Source organism: Gigantopelta aegis, chromosome 10, assembly GCF_016097555.1.
Source record: "Gigantopelta aegis isolate Gae_Host chromosome 10, Gae_host_genome, whole genome shotgun sequence".
Classification (NCBI taxonomy): Eukaryota; Metazoa; Mollusca; class Gastropoda; order Neomphalida; family Peltospiridae; genus Gigantopelta; species Gigantopelta aegis.
This window is the reverse complement of record NC_054708.1, coordinates 17,674,952-17,696,275: the sequence shown is the minus strand read 5'-3', so window position 1 is coordinate 17,696,275 and position 21,324 is coordinate 17,674,952. Positions and strand designations below refer to the sequence as shown.

At 37.3% G+C, this 21,324-nt stretch overlaps 1 protein-coding gene across 1 annotated transcript in view; it reads left to right on the top strand.

Annotated features, from left to right (window-relative positions):
• LOC121382816 (protein FAM193A-like) overlaps nucleotides 1–13,937 on the top strand; it is a 34,607-nt gene extending 20,670 nt beyond the window's left edge. Inside the window, exons 13-20 of the mRNA XM_041512440.1 lie at nucleotides 1,596–1,824; nucleotides 3,597–4,835; nucleotides 7,418–7,489; nucleotides 8,128–8,307; nucleotides 8,955–9,992; nucleotides 10,720–10,786; nucleotides 11,218–11,302; nucleotides 12,500–13,937. Coding sequence (XP_041368374.1) covers nucleotides 1,596–1,824; nucleotides 3,597–4,835; nucleotides 7,418–7,489; nucleotides 8,128–8,307; nucleotides 8,955–9,992; nucleotides 10,720–10,786; nucleotides 11,218–11,302; nucleotides 12,500–12,605 — 3,016 coding nt within the window. The 3' untranslated portion in view covers nucleotides 12,606–13,937. The remainder of the gene's footprint in view (nucleotides 1–1,595; nucleotides 1,825–3,596; nucleotides 4,836–7,417; nucleotides 7,490–8,127; nucleotides 8,308–8,954; nucleotides 9,993–10,719; nucleotides 10,787–11,217; nucleotides 11,303–12,499) is intronic.
• Nucleotides 13,938–21,324: the final 7,387 nt, after the last annotated feature.

Sequence of the window (21,324 nt, the reverse complement as noted above, 5' to 3'; positions counted from 1 at the left end):
GCGAATTTAATTACACGCAAACTTATTTCCGATTTGGTATAATATTATTTACCATATAATATATAGTCTTATCTCTACACGCCCAACCCATATCAGAATCAAGCAGTCATAGGTCCGCAAGGTCACGTGATTCTGTAAACCTGCCTGGTCACGTGGATTTGATCCAAATGACACACATCTGGGTGCAAGTCTGTTGTTACGTAACCTCAGTTTTGTTTCTTTTCTTTGTAACCTTAAATGGAAGTTTGTGGGTATCACCAATAATGAAAAGTTATTTCTTATAATATTTGCGTTTTTCAATGTTCTGTATCGCATGTGCGTGTTCCATCGATAACATGACAATAGTCTTATCAGACATACATACAACACTGACGTCTCGCTGACAGCATGGTGAACATGTCTAAGTATGTGCATGAAATCGTCATTGAAAAGAGTTTGGCAAATGAAATATGGGCAATTTTTATTTTATTATCGGGGGACACAGTCACGAAAATAATTCCTCGCGAAAATGTAAAATGAAAGCCTGATCGCGAATTATTTTAGCCGCGAAAATATTTGCATATACGGTAGAAAGCAATAGGTAAATAAAACAAACACTGAAATTCAAATCATGACTGGGGTTTACTTGATTGAGATTAACCTGTCGTCGCGATTGGTTATTTCCAAGTTCTTAGCCTAAAACATATAGTGTTTTCCCTAGCTTGTTTTAGCATGGTGCAGCACCATGCCTCAATAGTCTAGCACCATCTTGCCTTAATCAGTGCCATGCTGCCCTGAGATTAAACAAGCTTTTTTCAATAATTAATTCTAAAATTGTCTTTATAAAACACCCAAAATGGTATTATTAATTAATAAAATATGCCTTTTATATCTTTTGCCATTCATTTATTAAAGCAAGCACATAAATTACATTAATGTTGAAAATGGTGAGAATGCCCCAAAAGTGTTTGGTTTACCATGCCTTGCCTAATTTCTAGGGAAATCACTAACATATGTACGAGATTACCTACCACGTGACGTGTCCAACCAATCAAAACACGCATGTCATTAGACTTATTTCCTGTGCCAGAAACTTGAAAGGGAAAAGTAAACGATGCATGCTGTAACTGTGGCGATGTAGAGATAGCATGTTACTGCAGTTTGCAGACCTAGTTCAAGTGGATTATTATTATATACTGATTGCATTGTTGATATTATTTGATGACAAACATCACAATCAAATTTATTAAACGAAATTTCAGCTGAGAGAAAAAGAAAAAAATACGATCGAGTGATAAGGAGGGGGTTGGAAACCACTAGCCTGTAGGTTTTGCATTTCTCACTAGCCCGAACTTAAAAACCACTAGCCACGGGCGTCAGGCTAGCGGATTTGTCGAACTCTGGTAATTATATACCTAAAATACATATAAAAAAAATAAACCACTGTATCAACTGAGCTTTCCCAGTTAACTGTTTACCCTTCCTGCTGGTTGAATGTGAAGTGTAAAATAATGATATCCTGTTATGGTCCATATGGTTTTGGATATATTGTTTTTGAGAAGGGAATATGGGATCAAAGATTTATTTATATATTTATTTTTTGGGTGTGTTTTTAGTGGTGATGATATTCCTGAAGAAATAGATAGCCAGTCTGACAACGATTACGATGACGACGACGACGAAGATGATGAAGAGGGGGATGAGGAACATGACAAAGCAGACATGATTGATAAGGACGGGGTGAAGTCGGATGAGCTGCAGAAAAACATTCATCAGGCCTGGCTGGGTGAAAAATCAGATCCTTGTGATTGTCACCACTGTATTCCTGAACAGCCAGAGACCATGGTAAGGGAGTTTTTTTCTTTTCTTTTAACATTTTTAGTGATGTTACAGGCATTGAAATAAGTCGAGAATGGTCGTTACAGTTTCCAGGAGGTTACCACATGTCAAGAAAGTTGAAAACAGTACATCGTTATTCACAAAATGTTTGTTACAAAAACATCACCATCTTTAATTTTGATTGGTTGTTTGCTGTTTAAATTTAAATTTCACAAAGTACAATATGAATGAACAACATAGTATCAGCATATTTACAAAAGAAAGATAATATGAATTGTAAACTTTATAAATGTGTCATAACCTATAGATTACCAGGCCCATCATTTACCCTAGATTTTAAAAAAATCCAATTTTTTATTTATTTTTGTATTATTGCCCCAGATTAATGTAAAAATTGCTTTCTTGAATCACAATCTAATTAAAATTAACTCCACTATTACATGTGGATCTAACAGCAGCCATTTGGAGCTAATGTCCACCAATCAAAACCTTACTTGCAGAATTATGCCAGTGATTTAAAAATAATTTGAAAACATTCCGAATTATCCTGAGGGTATACGACGTGGTGGTTTGGCTTTTTCCGTCAATAGCCAAATGAAAGAATAACAATGTTACAATCATTAATACAATTCATATTAATTTTTTGTATTAAATGTCAATACCAACTAGAAACATTTTGAATTCACTATAAACATAAAACGTAAGTAATTTCAATAACTTTTAACCTGTAATAAAAATATCTGAAGTGACCTATTTTGTATGGTATTATTTATATGTGAAGCGGTTGGTGTATGAATATTTAACTACGAACTCTGCATGGGCGCCATTTTTTGATTACTGTCCAGATTGACCAATTACGACGTTGAAAATACAGTTATCAAATTTTGAGTGCGTGAAAATTCCATGTGTTGATAGATTTGACATGGAGAAGGTGGTTTCAATGTTTCTGGAAATGGATGAAACAGGTGTGTCGTGAGTTTCTGTTTACTGGCCTTGTAATTGTGGAAGTGGCGACAACACAGGATGGTTTTGGCGTTTGTGTGGCTTCAAGTGGTGCGACACAAGTATTCGTGAGATTTGACAGTGCCATGCTCATGTTTCGTTTTTGGAAAGTGGAACATTCTCTGTTGTAACTTCGAATTGAAGCTTCGTTCCTGTGGCCCGACATGTACATGATATGCCTAGTTTCAAAACCCGAGTCGTTTAAAGATTGGATTGCAGTGGCGCACAAACTATGTGCTGTGTACGTCATACTACAATGCGCGTTACTGCTAATGGTTGGCATGAACTGACTGAATTTTGTTTTTGAATCGCTTTTGTAAAATACCAAATTCCATTGGAATTATACACTTTTTTGGATCGGCAAAATAGATTTTTAACTGTGGGATTTTGAATTCACTATAAACATATAACGTAAGTAATTTCAGTATCTTTTAACCTGTAATAAAAATGTCTGAAGCAACCTATTTTGTATGGTATAATTTGTATGTGAAGATTTTTAGAAGTTTGACAGCAGACGATTACTGTTTGATGTCTAAAAATAGAATCTCAAGGAAATTCCTCGGGGATTCCTTTGTTGACATAATTCATAAAGTAGTTCCGGCTATAAGCCAAAAATAGTGCTAAACTGAGATTCATGGTGCTGTGAATGTCAGTTTTTATCATCCAGTGATACGAATTTGACCAATCCAAGGGTTTATAACAAAGGCATTTTTAGAGATTAGAATTATAAACACATGAAAATCCCATTCTAATATAAAATTGTTAATATTTTGCAGTTGAAGCCTGAAGAGAACCAGTGCCAGTGTCATGCTTGTATGCAGCAGCAAGGCCAGACCTTGCCTATGACTTTTCCCCAGCATACCGTAGCTCCACGACCAGCCGACCTTCACCTCTACCCACACATTCACGGCTCCCCTGGTCTGCACGGGATGCCGCCCAGAGGCATCCAGTCGGTGCTCTCGCCCCAGCTGTACGATCTGCACAGTCCACTACGGCAGTCGAAGCTTCCGGTGAAGCTCGACTTCGACAACCCCGACAGCATCCAGGACCACCTGTACCACGCGTACGGAGACTGGGACAACACGTTCGACCCGCGGAACCTGATCGGAAGCCACCACCACTACAGCAGCAGTACCATGGGCTCTGACCTGCTGCCACCGCCACCACCGCCTCTCACCAACACCATGCCGTACCTGGCGGATCCTCTGTCGTGTCTTTCATCTCAGACTGTAACCTGTACAACTACCACAAGTGCTTTCAAAAACAACGTGGGCAATCATCTCGTCAACTCGATTCCCAAGTCGGGCGATGTCTCCAGTGCCAGTAGCCAGGACCAAGTTCACGGCGACGTGTGTGCCAATCTGCCTAAATGTTCCAGTCCGTCTCAGCCCACAGCTAATCTACCCAGACCTCACGGCCCGCCGTGCACGAGACCAGTTACGCTTGGCGGAAATACCTCATCACTGTCCACAGGGTCAGATAAACTGCAGCAGCAGCAGCAGCTGCAGCAGCGCAATCATCACTGCAAGAAGCACAACATGCCCCTTATGAACAAAGGTCAACCAGGTCACAACCATGCTCCTTCAGGTAGCCACGCCCACCAGCCGGACCTGCTGAAGAACACTCCTCGCAACCCCGGGGCCAACAAGGGTGAGGAGTCCCTGCGCTCAATGGGGAATGCCAACCTCAACACGAACATTAACCCTCACCCATGCTCGCACGCACCACCCGGCAACAAGAACCCGTCGAATCACATGTACCAGAATGCGAGCGTGGCCATGCCACACCAGGGAGGTTGTAGCAATTCGGTGTCCATGCCGACCACCGTGAACAACGTGAGCGTGGGCACGTCGACGGTGTGCAACGACCCCAACTGTGAGAATCATAACGAGGACAACTGTGATAGCATCGACGACAGCTGTTCGGAAAAGAGCTCTTCCACGTCGGCCTCCAACCAGAAGGACGGGAGCAAGTACTGTGACTGCTGCTACTGTGAATTCTTTGGGCATGGCAATGTAAGTAAATCACTACAACTGGTATATCAAAGGCTGTGGTATGTGCTATTCTGTCTGTGGGATTGTGCATATAAAAGATCCCTTGCTACTAATGGAAAAATGTAGCGGGCTTCTTCTCAAGGCTATGTCAAAATTACCAAATGTTTGACATCCAAGAGTCGATGATTAATGAATCAGTGTGCTCTAGTGGTGTCATTAAACAAAACAAACTTTATTTTATGTAAGTAAATATACCGTCCGAATACTGTATAATACTTTATTTTCGAGGGATGAAATTTTCGCGATTTAATGAAAATGAGTCGATTCGCCAACATTTATTTTCGCAAATCCCCCAACCCTTCAAAAAAAAAAAACAGAAAAGAAAAAGAAAAAAAATAGAAGTAGTAGTACTGATATCAATAATTTTGATTTGAAAACGGAACTTAGTTTTGCCGGTTCACCGGTCGTGAGGCTAATCTGTAGAACAAACCCCATAATATGCACACACGAGTAGGCCTACTGTACACAGTAGAGATCTGCTGTAATGAGTAAAACCATAATATGCACACACGAGTAGGCCTACTGTACACAGTAGTGATCTGCTGTAATGAGTAAAACCATAATATGCACACACGAGTAGGCCTACTGTACACAGTAGAGATCTGCTGTAATGAGTAAAACCATAATATGCACACACGAGTAGGCCTACTGTACAGAGTAGTGATCTGCTGTAATGAGTAAAACCATAATATGCACACACGAGTAGGCCTACTGTACACAGTAGAGATCTGCTGTAATGAGTAAAACCATAATATGCACACACGAGTAGGCCTACTGTACACAGTAGTGATCTGCTGTAATGAGTAAAACCATAATATGCACACACGAGTAGGCCTACTGTACACAGTAGAGATCTGCTGTAATGAGTAAAACCATAATATGCACACACGAGTAGGCCTACTGTACACAGTAGAGATCTGCTGTAATGAGTAAAACCATAATATGCACACACGAGTAGGCCTACTGTACACAGTAGAGGTCTGCTGTAATGAGTAAAACTATAAAACAACGGTTTTCCTACTTGAACCAATCAAGACTTTTATTGTTTACAAGCTTATAAACTTATACGGTGCTGACCATAGTTTTTCCTTAATCCTCATAATTGTTGTAAAAACCGAAAACAAAACGAAACGAAATTTGAAGGCACAAGCTACTAGTGCTCAATAATTGAGTTTGATTGGTAACAATACTAGTAATAAATTGCCGTCAAAATACTAATTAAAAACGATTTGTTATTGGCTAACAGGCAAAATCTTTAGTGTAAAGTCGCGACATGCATTATGAATGTAGCGCTTATATTCATTTCGAAAATGTATCTGCATTGGTAAAGTTCTAAAATGTTGTTGTTTAAGTGGCTGAATACAGTTCAGAAACCAAAATTATCGGGGTTTACCAAATCCTAAAGAATGTTTGTCTGCAGAACAAGCGATATCTTTTGAAGCTGCCAATAATGCCACCGAACAGGCAGAAACTATGAAAGAAAAACGGATTTAATACGAACAGGCTTCAGACTTGCAGGCCTTTGTGACAAATAAAAAGAACATTTTGAATCTGAACATCTATCAATAATATCTGTGATAAGCCTAGTCCGAATTTTTTCAATTCCACATTTTAACATGTGTAACTTCCGTCGTTCAACACGTGTAGTCATTATCTGATGAACTGATCGCTAGCACTTGCGAAGGAAAACGGCATAAAGCTTTTTAATGTTAGTATTGTTTTATTATCATGTATGTACTTTGCATCGTGTTCTTGATTTAAAGTTTTAAGCAGATTTTGTGTTTTGTGTTGTTTTTTTCCGTGACAGGAGGGACATTGCATTGTTACTATTAGCCTCGATAATTAGAAACTAATGAGTTATAGTTGAACGAGACTATGTTTTTTTAGTCGGCCTTTATTTTCATGTAGAATATATTTTCGCGAATTTCATTCACACGCGAAAAACGCGAAAATAAAGTATTATACAGTAATTTGTTTATTATTAAAGAAAAATAATTTGTGAGCACCTGTTTCTATTATTTTATATCAAGGTCCGTTATTGGGGGAACATTTGGATATAACATTAGTAACTTTAGCTTTTAACAACTCGTACAGGAGTGTAGTCACAATGTGCTTCCAATCAAGCCCTGCATGACTTGTCTTGCTGCATGTGAAGGATCCCTTATTGCCATTTGGTGCTAGTAAGCTATCTGGCCATATCGATTCTCCTATCATTATCTACACCAAATGTCACAGTAACCACTTGTTGGAGTTTTCATTTTAATATGTATTAATTTTAAAATACACATTGGTGATACTATCCTGCAGTTAATATTGGTTTGGTTTGGTTTAACTACAAGAGACACACACATCATGATTAACATGAAATATTTTACTATATCACAAGTACAACACTTACACGTGTTGAAAAAAAAAAGGTTTAGCATTAACTAGTTTGCTGTGCAATTTAGTACCATTGCAAAATTTCTCAAATTTTCAGTGGTGTTTTAATTTGTTAATTGACTATGAAAAAGATTAACATGTGTGACCATTTTTATTTGCAGCCACCTGCTGCACAAACCAGCAAGAACTATGCAGAGATGAGGGAACGTTTGAGAAGACGCCTTAAACGAAGGGTTGGTGCTTTTACACTACATACAGAGTAACAGTTTATCACATGACAGTTGGCCGTTGAGTTAACATTAGCATATAGCTTGTGCCTAAACATTGTTAGAAAAATAATTGTGCGAATCTGTAACGTACACGTAATTTGAGATCATTATATAGATAAATATTTTGTTTTGTGGGAAGGTTTTTGCTGAGTATAACATTGATAATAATTAGGTTCTTGTCAAGTGAATGATTGCTACCAGTGTGTTTAGGAGATGGATTTCATTGTAGTTTGGCAGCGGGATGTAACCCAGTGGTAAAACACTCGCATGCTGCACAGTCGGTCTAGGATTGATCCCCGTCGGTGGGCCCATTGAACTATTTCTCATTCCAGCCAGTGAACCACAAGTGGTATATTAAAGGCTGTAACATGTACTATCCTGTCTGTGGGGTGGTGCATATAAAAGATCCCTTGCTACTAATGGAAAAACGTAGCAGGTTTCCTCTCTAAGACAATATGTCAAATTAAATAATATTTGACATCCAATAGTTGATTAATAAATCAATATGTTCTAGTGCTGTCGTTAAACAAAACATTTAACTTTTATTGCAGTGTTCCCAAATGTGTTTTTGAATCTACATTGTGAACATATTTTTTTAACAGCAAACGGAAGGTAAAGGTTGCAACGAGGATGGGAAAGACGGCATGGCGAACGATTCCGACCCGCTGGAGATGAAAGGTCTGGAGGAACTGCTGAGGTTCATCAACGGAACAGACATGGGTCAAGGAGAGGAGAAACCCAGTGCCAAAGCATCAAAGAGAGCTCGCAGAAAACAGCGTTTGGTACGTTCACATTGCCTCTTTTTTATGATGACTGATTCTTGGTGGCCCAAGTTATTTACATGTCATATTAAAGTGATAGACCCTAGTTTTTAAACACTACAGCATATTTTTAAACTATTTTTTTTTTATTGTTACAATCAGACATTACTTTGATTTTATTGTTTAGATTATATCCATTTCTTTACATCTGAAGTGTTTCTGGTCATCCTGGTATTTGTAATACCATGAAATACATTTTTTTGATGTTTTGAAAAACGCATGTATGTCTGAGAAGTAACAGTTATGGGGACAAGCTCTTGTCTATTCTCACTCTATTGTAACCATTTTCATGGGTTGAAACTAGGGTCTGCGACTTTAAAATACAGGAATCAGTGAAAATCTTTATTCAGATCGATAAAAACAGACATTAAAGTAGTTTAACATTCAGCTGTTATTGTTTTAAAAAACCAATGCTATCCACACTGTTTTTGATACTGAGTTAAAGAATAGGTGTGTTCATATGTATTTTTAAAATTATCATTGTGGTCGGAAGCCAGCTTTCATTCACTCATTCACCCTAGTCCTTTTTATATGTTCTTGGCTTATTTTATGAGTGTGCTGTGCTGAGTCAGAGCAAAGTGAAAATGTTATATTGAATTTCTTTGCAGGCGGACCAAAAAGCAGAGGGGGAGAGGGCCAAGTTGTTAAAAGAAATAGCACAGCACGAAAAATCTCTTGCACAGAAAATTTGTGCTGACAAGCAGAGGTCTGCATCTGATATTAGCAGTGACAAGCAACCATCAGTATCTTCCAGAAAGAAGAAGAGCAAACACAAAGAGTTGAAGACAACCTCTTGTCAGGAAAAGATAGAAGAGTCGTTGCCCAAACTGCAGAACGGTCCTCTCTCGAATCACTCAACCTCTCCAGCCAAAAGCGACATCATCACGATAAATCGCATGCAACAGACGGCTCCATCACCTAAACACAGTAAGAGTAGCAACAACAACCTCCCACCAACAGGAGACACTAAGAAGGATCCTCCAGGACCCCGGTCACAAGCCCACACGGCAAGTTCTACTCCTGCTCCTGCTTCTGCTCCAGCAGTCACCCAGAAAGGCAAGGTTAGTCAGAGAACTCTTCCACAGAACGGACAGGGTGATGTCAGTCTGACAAAGAAAGCCAACTCAGTCGATCTGAAGTATTTGGAAAACCAGCAGAAAAATTCCAGCAATAATCTGAAGAATAATTTCTTTTCCTCCGTGATTCCCATTCAGTCTGTAAAACCAGTCCCTGTGCCGGCAGGAAAGGTAGCAGAAGTCGTTTCTGCAGCAAAGAAAGGCAAGAAGCAAGCACAGGCTACTCAACAGCTGCCTCAGTCCCAGCCCGTTCGGCAACAGAATGGAACTGCTCACCTTCCTGCGAACGCACAACCTTCCCAGAGTCCTGCCAAGTCCGTTGTAATTGGTCAACAACAACAACAACAGCAGCAGCAACAACATCAGCATCAACAACAAAATCAACAACAACATCATCAACAGCAACAACATAAACAGCTGGTGAACAGTGAGCCGAAAGAACGGAAGTTGGTGGCCAATGGTACGATTCCAACTGCTAATGGTGACATTGCCAGAGGCCCAGGGAAGAATAATAAGATGATTGTCAAACCGAAACAGGACTGCCCTGAAAGTCGGACATCACAAGAGCAGGTAATGCAATCACGCAACATTTTGTACGATCCCATTTGATAAACACTAGTGGTTTTTTTAACTACACTAAGCTTGTTTTTGTGAAAAAAGTTCAAGTTTATATATACTAACATTATATAACTAGATAAAACCTAAAGCAAGCACAGTTTCTACTACAGTAGCCCGATATTTCGGAATGAAAGGTTAAAATGTTAAAGTTTGTTTTATTTAATTATACCACTAGAGCACATTGATTTATTATTCATCGGCTATTGGATGTCAAGCATTTGGTAATTTTGACATAAATAATGTCTTAGGAAACCGGCTGCATTTTTTGCATTAGTAGCACGGAATCTTTATTATGCACCATCCCACAGACGGGATCGCATATACCATAGCCTTTGATATACCAGTCATGGTGCACGGACTGGAACTAGAAATAACTAAATGGGGATCGATACCAGAACAACTGCATCAGTACATTTTTTTGTGAAATGCATTTTTTTTAAAGGTGGGTTCTTATGGCAGTTGGCATATTAAATGGGCTGATACATAATAACTAATTGCCTAATAAGTATTTTGTTAAGAAATGTTTCATTTTGAGCTAATATCATCATTATCTGCTCATAAAGCACTAAATTTTAATTTTAATTAATCATTTTTGATAATTTTTCTTGACTGAATATCAACTAGATCTAAGCAAACGTATCATTTAAAAGTTTCTTAAATTATTGTACTGCATTTTTAGATGAAGAATGTGAAGAGCAAAAAAGGTAAAAAGAAGAACAAGACTGGCGAGGAATCGAGATGTGTTGGTATGTTTGATGCTTTTTCTTGTCTTCATACACAATCAAAGGTTCTGGTTACAAAATTTGTTTTCACCATCTCGACTTTTGTTTTTGAAAAATATTGTGATTTGATATAAATACACATTGAGTGCGAGAGCTTGATAGCCTTTCGATATTTTTATTCAGATGACAATAAGGCTTTGTTAAAAGCCTTCATATGTCCTAGACAAATTTACGGTGTAAGGAGTCATGTTGAAACTGTTTAACAAAATGTATTTGTCATGTGATATGTGTTATATCTAGGTGATAGTTAATGATAAAGTGATATACTTACTAATAATTCATAGTTTTGTGTTATACCTGATATGTGATGATTGATGACTATGTTAGACCTATATTAAAGGTAATGGTAATGTGTTAAGTATGTGGTAATTAATATCATTATATTATAATTATAGATGAAATCTTCATGCCTCGGTCAGAATCAGATCTTGAAGATGGGAACATGGATGAAGTTGAAAGGGAATTGGAGGAATTTAAAAGGTACTTGATTGGTCTGTGAGGCTGCAGTATCTATTGTCCGAACCAACTTGTTAACAAGTACGAAAAATTACTCTCCTACCTTTAATTGCCGTTAGATTTCCTCCAAAGTTTGTCCACACAGAAATCTTGAAAAAACCATTACAATGACACAGATTCCACATACTAGATGATAACTATGTCACCTATATCACTTCGCTGAGAGCGCATAGGGCAAAAAGCATGTAATTTTGTGCCAGCTGCCATTTTGACTTTTTTTGGAATATTCTTCAAGAGGGGTGAAAGGATAGGACTTAATCTAACAACGTCATAACATGTTATGATATAAAAGCAAACGTGATGACATATTATTTATTATTATTATTTTTTTTTTAATGATACCACTAGAGATCATTGATTTCATATTAATTGTGTCACATACTTTGGAGGCTTTCACCCCTCTTAAAGAGTATTCCATAAACAAGCAACATGGCAGATGGCAGAAAACTGCATGTATTTTTTCCTATGCAATCTCAGCAAAGACGATATCGGCGACATTGTTGCAGTCTCGTGTGTGGAATCTGTATATTTCTAGTGGTTTTTTTGCGATTTGTGTCTGGAAAAACTTTAGAGGAAATCTAACCGCAATGAAAGGTAGGAGAGTAATTTTTTTGTAGTTGTTAACAATTTGGTTCGGACAATAGTATATATGCATTTTTATTATTTTAATAATCATGCATTTTCATGAGACCATTGTCTAAAATAACGTTGGTTGCCATCATATACTGAACTCCATTGAAAAGACACCAGTCAGATTTGTCTTTGTGAAAAGCTTACGAGAAGAAACAACTCATTTGACTAGTTTTGTATAACTGAATGTATTTTTCAGTGTAGTGTTTATTTTTTATTCAACGATTTTTATATCAAGATTGAAATAATCGTGTATTAAAAACGGCACCAAACGTTTCCATGATCTAAGATTAGTTGGTTAACTTCTAACTTAGTATTTACTATTTTCATGGAGATTTTATACTATGTTTTTACCGATGTGTATATCTGTTTGAATAATTTTGATAATCTCCATTAACAAGTGGCCATGGTATATAGGCTAACACCTTACCTGACGTTTACTTCTATTAGCATTTGGTGGGGGTTTTTCACATGAGGCTTATTTTAGTTTTCCTCTGAGGTTTCTAATTTTAATAATTGTTTTTTTAATAGATTCTGCTTTGACAGTCCTAAGCCGAAAAAGAAGGAAAAACTGCAGGTGAATTTTAACCTGAAGGACATCTTTGCGAAGAAGAAGTCTGGAATGGGCTGCAGCTAAGTACTGGGAAGTGCACCGACATGTTTGGAAATGGCTGCAGATATATGTAACCAGAGCCATCCACTCTCTGACTGGCTTACTCATTGTGAAGAGATGAAATGTATTTTACTTCGGTCTTTACCCAATTGGTTGGGTAAAACTGGAATAAAATTGATGACTGACTGAACAGAAAAATTGCATGATATTTGCACAAATGTATCACCTGATTAATTTTTCGACACTTCGATGTTCTAGTGTTGATAAGGAAAGTGGTTTTCTCTTGGATTGCATTTGAAAACAGTTGTGTTGGACGTGCGTGAAATGCATTGTATGACTTGCGCCAGTTTCTCTTTGTTTTCTTTCATACTAGTGCTAAATTATCTGGAAAAAAATAATTTGTCATGCTATGGAGTTAGCCATTTTACTTTTTTGGGGGAACATTTTCTATTGTATCATGTGAAATTTATTCTTGTTAGTCATTCAAGATTAAAATCCAGTTGATATTAACTGGTGATAGATGTTCCTACATTTTTATTGAATAATTGCATTATAATTACGGGGTACTATTTATACATGATGTTTATATGAAAGTGGTTTCTTTTTTTAAAAGACAAAATTCATCATTTGTTTGGATTTTTTTTTAATGACTAGACTTGAGAATGTTAGGAGAGTTTTTTCCCCTTGGATTGGCTTTGGCAGGCGTGTTGGATTTTTGAATGCCCAGTTTACCAAATACAACCCAGTGTATTTGAGCAAAATGGGCTTGATGTCGATGTTCTAAAATATTTAATGCTAATGTTCTAATGTTGGACGAGAAGACCGGAATTAAATGTTTTATGGACACAATCTGTAAAGACATTTTTTTCTTTTAAAAGGTTATGTTTAGCAAACTACTTCAGTTGAACATGTATGCACTGATGTACATGCTTACCCCTAAAATGTCACTGAAACCTTTCTACTGTTGTTGCTATGCAAGAAACAAAACTAACAAAACAACTGTACAACCCACTTTGGATTGGCCAGCGTCTTAAAGAACAACATTGTGATGCAACTGAAAATAGTTGAAATTTGCTCTGTTATCTTTTATTTTGCTCGCCTATGTTGTGCATATTTATTTGTGTGATTTGAATGCGGTGGGACGGACACAGAACTGTATGGTGGCTACAGCTGTGCTTCGTCTGTCACGTGCTTGTGTTTGTATTTTTGGCCATCCGATTGTGGCTTGAATGCATGGAATTGTATCGTCATCGGATTCTCATTGCAGGCAACTCGTTGTTTGTTGGGCTTGATTTACCCTCATGTATTTTAGCCTGTATATTACCTATATAAAACTTAAAAGTTACATGTTTTACACTCATTGTCTTTGTTGTTTTGTTATTATTATTATTTTTTTTTTAAAAGGGTCAAAACTCTTTTTAGCAATAAAGTATGCATGCTTATCTTCAACTAGAACCTTCGTGTACTAGTATACAACGTCCAGACTTTACATCATGTTTTTAACCGAAGTAATAACATGGTCATCTTCCATTTTCCTTCCAAATTACAGTTCACCCTTCAAAAAAATGTCCATTCAATAATTTTAAACTGTTGACTTCAGATTAATTGAAGTGGACTGTTTGCCTGAATTCAACAATTTTAAAGTGTTTTGAGTTCAACTTGTGCAACAGTGAAAAACCTGAGAATATTAGTTTTCCATGTGGAATTTCTTGGATGTTGTGAGAGTAACAGTTTTGTAAAATCGTCTAGTACAGTGAAACCTCTCAAAATCGGACCCTCTGTAAACCGGAATTCCCCTAAAAGCGGACATTTTTCACGGTCCTTTTTTAAAATTCAGTACAGAAATTAACCTCTCTAATCTGGATACCTCTTAACACTGGGCCTTTTAAGGGTGTCCGGTTTAGAGGGGTTTCACTGTATACATCTGGAACAATGGCACAGATCCAATATCTGTACATTATTTCTAAGACTTGTTGATCACACCTTCATACTTCTGCTGGAAAGGAATATTTTTATTGAACACATCAGCAATTTGCACACTTATTTAAGATGAGAAGTGTTTTAGGTCTTTTGTTTAATGCCACTACTAGAGCACATTGATTAATTAATCATCGGATACTGGTGAAGAGTAAAAAGAACAACAAGACTGGCGAGGAATCGAGATGTGTTGGTATGTTTGGTAATTGTTACACTTGGTCTTAAGAGGAAACCTGGTACATTTTTTCAATTAGCAAGAAGAGATTTGTTTATATGAACTTTCCCACAGACAGGACAGCACATACCATAATATTTGATATACCAGATGTAGGGGACTGGTTGGGACGGAAAAACCAACTGGAGAATGGATCCACCAAGGAGATTCGATCTTTCAAAGCAAGCTCCTCAGGTGAGTGATCAATTGACTGAGAAGAAACACCTGCGACCTGGCCTCAGATTACAGTTATCTTCCCATTTGGTTGTCCAAAATCCGGAAGTTTCACCGCGCAAGTAGTCTGCTGTTTGACTGTGATTATTTCATGGCAGACAGCTATGAAGTGGCAACTGTTTGACTGAAGTGACAGGGGATAGCATGTAGTTTGTAAACATGTGTAACTTGTTGACATTGAAGACTTGTTTGTGGTAATTCCGGCCCATGCAAAAGTAGTGCTTTTTGTGTAAAATGGGTGTACTCCGGCCTGGTTTAGAGGGTGTGTCTGTTTAAACCAATATGCTGGGAGAAAGAGCTGGACAACAGGGGTTGTCCTTTTCAGGGTGTGTGTCCCCCATGCAGGCAAAGGTACATACAAAACTTCACGGGCCTGCTGATATTAATAAAAATGTTATAGCCACTAAGGCTATATAGAAACATATAGCGAAATTAATTGTGGTCTGAGGCCTGATATAGTTCACACATTACACCGGTTAAATGCTTGATTCTGATGAAAGTATTATAACCAGAGAGGTGAAATTACACAGACTGATTGTGCATACCACAAGGAATATGAAAACTAATTTATTTATTTTCTAAATATTTTATTAAATTAAAAAAACTTTTTTTTTGAATTTATTAAAAATTAAAATTAAAAGTTTCAACTTTTAAATTTCAATATCCTCCAAAATAGCATAAAATGACCTCTGATGTTACTACAGGTTGTTGCAATATTTTTTAACAGTTTTGAGCTAATAATTTGGTAAAAAAGAGCAAAAGTTGGATTTTGTTAGTCAATATTGAGATTTTGATTTTTTTTACATATTGAATTTTAATGAGTTTCTCAATTATTGCAATTGGACAGAAGATCTAAATATAATGAATATATCACTACTAAATGTAATTAAACACTTTAAATAAATAGTATACAGTTTTTAACAAGATTAAGTACTCTAATAATACATTTCACCTACATTTATGTAAATTACACATTTCAGTCATTTTTCAAAAATGGTCTTTTATCCTTAGAAAATCTAATAGGCTAATATTCTATGCTGTCTGAATGTATTTATTGTGTTCAGTAATCAGATGCTGGTATACTTGTCAAGTTTATTGCAGAAAATGTGCCAAAAAGGTTAACATTTGGCTTGTAATACATATGGCAGAATAATCCATAATGCATATTCAGTGGTCATTACTACAAACATCCTTCCAATCAAGAAATACTACACTGAGGTATCCCAGACACTGGCACATGACTACACTTGTTAACAGTTATCACTGGAAACTGAAAAATAAGGTGCAAGTACCTCTTGGTAGGATTTATATCAGCATTTTGTGACAAAATCTTCATTTTCAAAGTTGTCGTCAACAAAAAAAATATGGTGTATACCTAAGTAATATCTGTAGGGCATATTCATATTAATATGCATTTATATGGACTGTTTTGCCTTTTACAAAGTGGCTACATGTCTAATACAGTAAATGAAGTAGATTAAGTAAATACAGCAGGTCAAAATTGAATATGAGGCCTATCATGTCTAATTTTCCCTGAAATTAGTGTGTAAACATTTGTTGCAAATGGCCCCAATTTTGTGACTTTCACCATCCCTCTGACACATTTCTAATAATGGATCATGAATTCAGTCACCATATCTTTACTAAGCCTCCACTTATCATATCTAAAATGCAAAATTTTACAGTTTTAGATTTTTTTGTTTTTCAAAAATTTAAATTTAAGTTTAATATTTAATTAAAAATGAAGTAAAATCTAATGATTGATTTTTTTTTCCTTTAAATATTTCAAAATCTTTCCAAGACAACACTGTGCAGATAGAACATATGTAGAAGAAAAAATAGCTGCTCATTGTATGAAGAAATTCCAAAATTTGATAAAGTTATTACATTTTGAAGTTGGTGTCCCTCAAGTTTCCATTGCTAAAATTGGCCATGGCAAGGCACTGTGGTAGGTGTTTTAACACAGCCTCTGTATACTCTCAGTTTAAAGGTGACATACCGATACTTACCGAGCATTGCTTTAATATGTATATCATTGGAATGCATTAGTGTGGGCCAGTTTTTAGGAGAAAAAATGGACTGATAGGCCTCAGATTACAGTTATCTTCCCATTTGGTTGTCCAAAATCCGGAAGTTTCACCGCGCAAGTAGTCTGCTGTTTGACTGTGATTATTTCATGGCAGACAGCTATGAAGTGGCAACTGTTTGACTGAAGTGACAGGGGATAGCATGTAGTTTGTAAACATGTGTAACTTGTTGACATTGAAGACTTGTTTGTGGTAATTCCGGCCCATGCAAAAGTAGTGCTTTTTGTGTAAAATGGGTGTACTCCGGCCTGGTTTAGAGGGTGTGTCTGTTTAAACCAATATGCTGGGAGAAAGAGCTGGACAACAGGGGTTGTCCTTTTCAGGGTGTGTGTCCCCCATGCAGGCAAAGGTACATACAAAACTTCACGGGCCTGCTGATATTAATAAAAATGTTATAGCCACTAAGGCTATATAGAAACATATAGCGAAATTAATTGTGGTCTGAGGCCACCTGCAGTGTGCATGCCATCAATAGTGAATCCCACAGATGACTATAGTAATGCATTTGGCAAAAACCGCTACAGGCAACATTTTAATCAACATACTGCACACCATATATATTAAAGGGACAGACCCTAGTTTCAGCCCACGAAGTTTAGTTAATCTACAAACCTGAACACATTTGGATAAAGTTACAATTGAGTGAAACGAGTTTGTGACTGAAATGGTAAAATACCCTCTAAAAATAGACTAAAACTACTCCATGACTTACTTCTCAGACGCAAATGCATTTTTAAAAATATCAAAAATGTATTTTGTGATGAAAACCGGGATGACCCAAAACACTTGGAATGTACAGATATGGATAATCTAAACAAAGTAAAAACTAGGGTATGTCCCTTTAAAAGAAAATCGAGGGGGGGGGGGGGGGTGGAAAAACAGTTTAGCCAGCTTACTTCAGATATAACGCGAAGTGTTTTTTAACTACCTTTGTTCCATACTTTTTTTTCTTCTTTTATTTGGTAGGACGTCGTTTCAAGCACAATAGCTGGTACATTGATACTAGTTCAAATTAAATTACAGAAATTTACTTGCTAGATGAAATGCCATTTTAGGACCAGTCTTGTCGCATATCTCACCAATAGCATGTGTGGCTTTATTTAATATGACATCCAAAGTTACATGCCAGGGCTCGACCTTAGTAGTAGCCCAGAGTGTTTTGGCTACCAATTTCCCCCGTAGTCTATCAGGCTACTAGTTTTTTTTGCACATCCAGTTACTCCACAATCACTAACACAAACATCTAAAAAAAAAACCCACAACAACGTTTAAATAAAAATAAATGATTTTGCTTGAATCTTTTTTTTTTAATTTATTAAAATTATGGGGCTACCAATTTTTACTAAGGGCTTACAGATTTCATGATCTAGTAGCCCAGGGGCCTACTATTAAAAAACGTTATGGTCGAAACCTGCATGCACTTTGCACTTTGACATGGTGAGAAGCTATTTGGCATACTGCTACCCATATATATTGCTATCCTTGTTGATTGGCAACACTTTCTCATAGCAGTATAGCACATAAATTATACACAGTCTTTAATGTACTGCTTGGAATGGGAAACGGCCCATTGATTGGGCCCATCACATTGTCATAATTTGCTGGTCTCGGAAAGACAGTTATTAAATTGGCACACTCCTGAAACCCATTGTTTTGAAATGAATGTCTCCATTTGTATTTGGGGAGAATGAATGAATGACAAAAAATACATCGGCTATTGGGTGTCAAACTATGGTTAGTGCAACCCAATGTGATGATCAACATCAATATAAAAATTCAACAGTTAAATAAAAACACAGTGTAAAGGACTGTGTAAAAATACAAATATCACAGATATATCAGTATCACGTAAAAATTGTAAATTAAGTTCTGGATGGAATCGAAAGGATTCCATCACAGTTCGTAGTCCAAATATATCTTTTCGAATTGCTTTCAGATAGGTACACCACCAAAATGTGTCGTAGTCAGAAGACACTGACAGTGCTCACACTGAGGTGGAGGATCTTTCTTTAAGATAAATGAATGGGTTAAATATATAATATATGCCCGATGCGGGAACTACACAAGACTATTTCATCCTTCCCGCACTGTCTATAGAAGGAATGCCACTCTCCCAAGACTGGCTTGATAGCATGAAGCTTGTTCGCAACCTCACCGTCCCAATCACGTTGCCAAGTCGAAAAGATAAATTTGTTTATATTATTTTTAAAATCAGTATAAGGTACACCAACCCTGGCATGAGGCAAATCCAAAGCAGACTTGGCAGCTGAATCTGCCTTTTCATTACCCCTGATGCCAACATGGCTGGGCACCTAACAAAATACATCTTTTTTTGGCATTCATTCATTTCGTATCACCATCCCAATTAAGGGATGATCCAGCTTCATATTTCGTAAAGTTTGAAGACACGAAAGTGAGTTGGTAAAAATAATAAATCTGGATGCTATGGAATCTTTAATTTCTTCCAAGGCTTTAATGACTGCCCAAACTTCAGCACTAAAAATCGATGCCGAGTCAGGCAGTCTCATGGAAAGTATTTGGGGAGAGACTTAACCCAGTGATAAAGTGCTCGCTTGATGCGCGGTCTGTTTGGAATCGATCTCCGTCAGTGGGGCCATTAGGCTATTTCTTGCTCCAGCCAGTGCACCATGACTGGTATATCAAAGGCCGTGGTATGTGCTATCCTGTTTGTAGGATGGTGCATATAAAAAATCCCTTGCTGCTAATCGAAAAGAGTAGCCTATCAAGTGGTGACATCGGGTTTCCTCCCTCAATATCTGTGTGGTCGTTAACCATATGTCCAACGCCATTTAACCATAAATAAAATGTGCTGAGTGCGTAGTTAATTAAAACATTTCCTATTTCTATTTCTGCAAATCCTGTAGTGAGCAGTTTTATTGAGTTGTTTCCCTTGTCAGAATAAATCGCTTGAGGTGAGATGTAAAATTTTTGTTTTTGAGTCAGATTTTCCTAAATCTGGAAATATGTCTGCAAAAGTGGTCTGCTGTTTGACTGATTATTTTATGTTTGAGATATTTATAGTAGCAGTTATTAGACTAAGTTGACGGGAGAACTTGTAGTTAGTAAACATGCTACTTGTTAAAATTAAAAAAACTACTTCATGGTAATTTCAGTCCATGCAACTGATGAACCTTTAGTGTGAAAATAGGTGTCCTCTGGCCAGGTTCAATATGTGTATTTGTTTAACCCAATACCATGGGAGAAAGAGTTAGACTACGAGAGTGTGTAGTCCTGTGACGGAACATGCTCTTAATTTTGTTTTCGCCTGTGGCGATATTAATTGTTTTAGAGGGCCGTGTGCAGTTCCAAATTGCACTTAAGCCCAGATGGGCAACTTGTTACGTGATACCTTTGCACGACGGTCGTCTAATACACACCCAGCCCAGGTGCGGAGCCCAGGTGGCCAGTAGTTACGTAATACCTCCGCAAGTGCGGTTTTTACAACCGTGATTTCTGGCGAACTGGCGACAGCCAGTCTGACGATCTAAGAAAATATACCGACTCTGGGAGAGGTGGAAATATCAGATGATAGGTGAGGTACCGCATTGTACCCCCAGGCGATATTCGCTGTCTCTGAGAGTTTTGAATAAATAGCTAGGATTTTAGGGATATCGAGGAGAAACATTTGGAAGGCTCCAGGGGATCGCTGTCAGTCCACTGAACGATCTATATTAGTTCAGACGGGTATCGAGAGAACCAGAAAGGAAGGCTTCCCGGGAACGTTGTCCGTTTGGACTGGTAAATATACATTTTCTGCTCTGTGTATAACCTTGATGTGATTGATGGGACTTTAAATATTTTAATACTGTATTATACCAATATTATTTAGACGGTGCTGCCGGTCATCTGACGCAGTATTCTGTAGGCTCACCGTTCTGATATATATATATAAAGCTTAGCCAGTCATCCTAGAGGACCTAGGTAAACTGTAGGTTATTGTCTTTATTGTGATAGGTACCAGTATTAATTCTGTATTACAAGGTTATTGAATGAGTAGTTAGGGTTAATTAAAAAATTAACCAGTTAGGAATAATGTTGTAATTCCTTTATTAATTAAGTTCCCCTGGAAGCGTTTCTCCATTATCGCACGTGTGTCGGTTAGCGTTTCTCAATTTATCACACGTGTGGGTGTTGTGTCACAGTGAAGTGATTAGCATATTGTGTAAACTAGACACCTAGAGATTAACTAATTAAGTGATCAGTTCTGGGT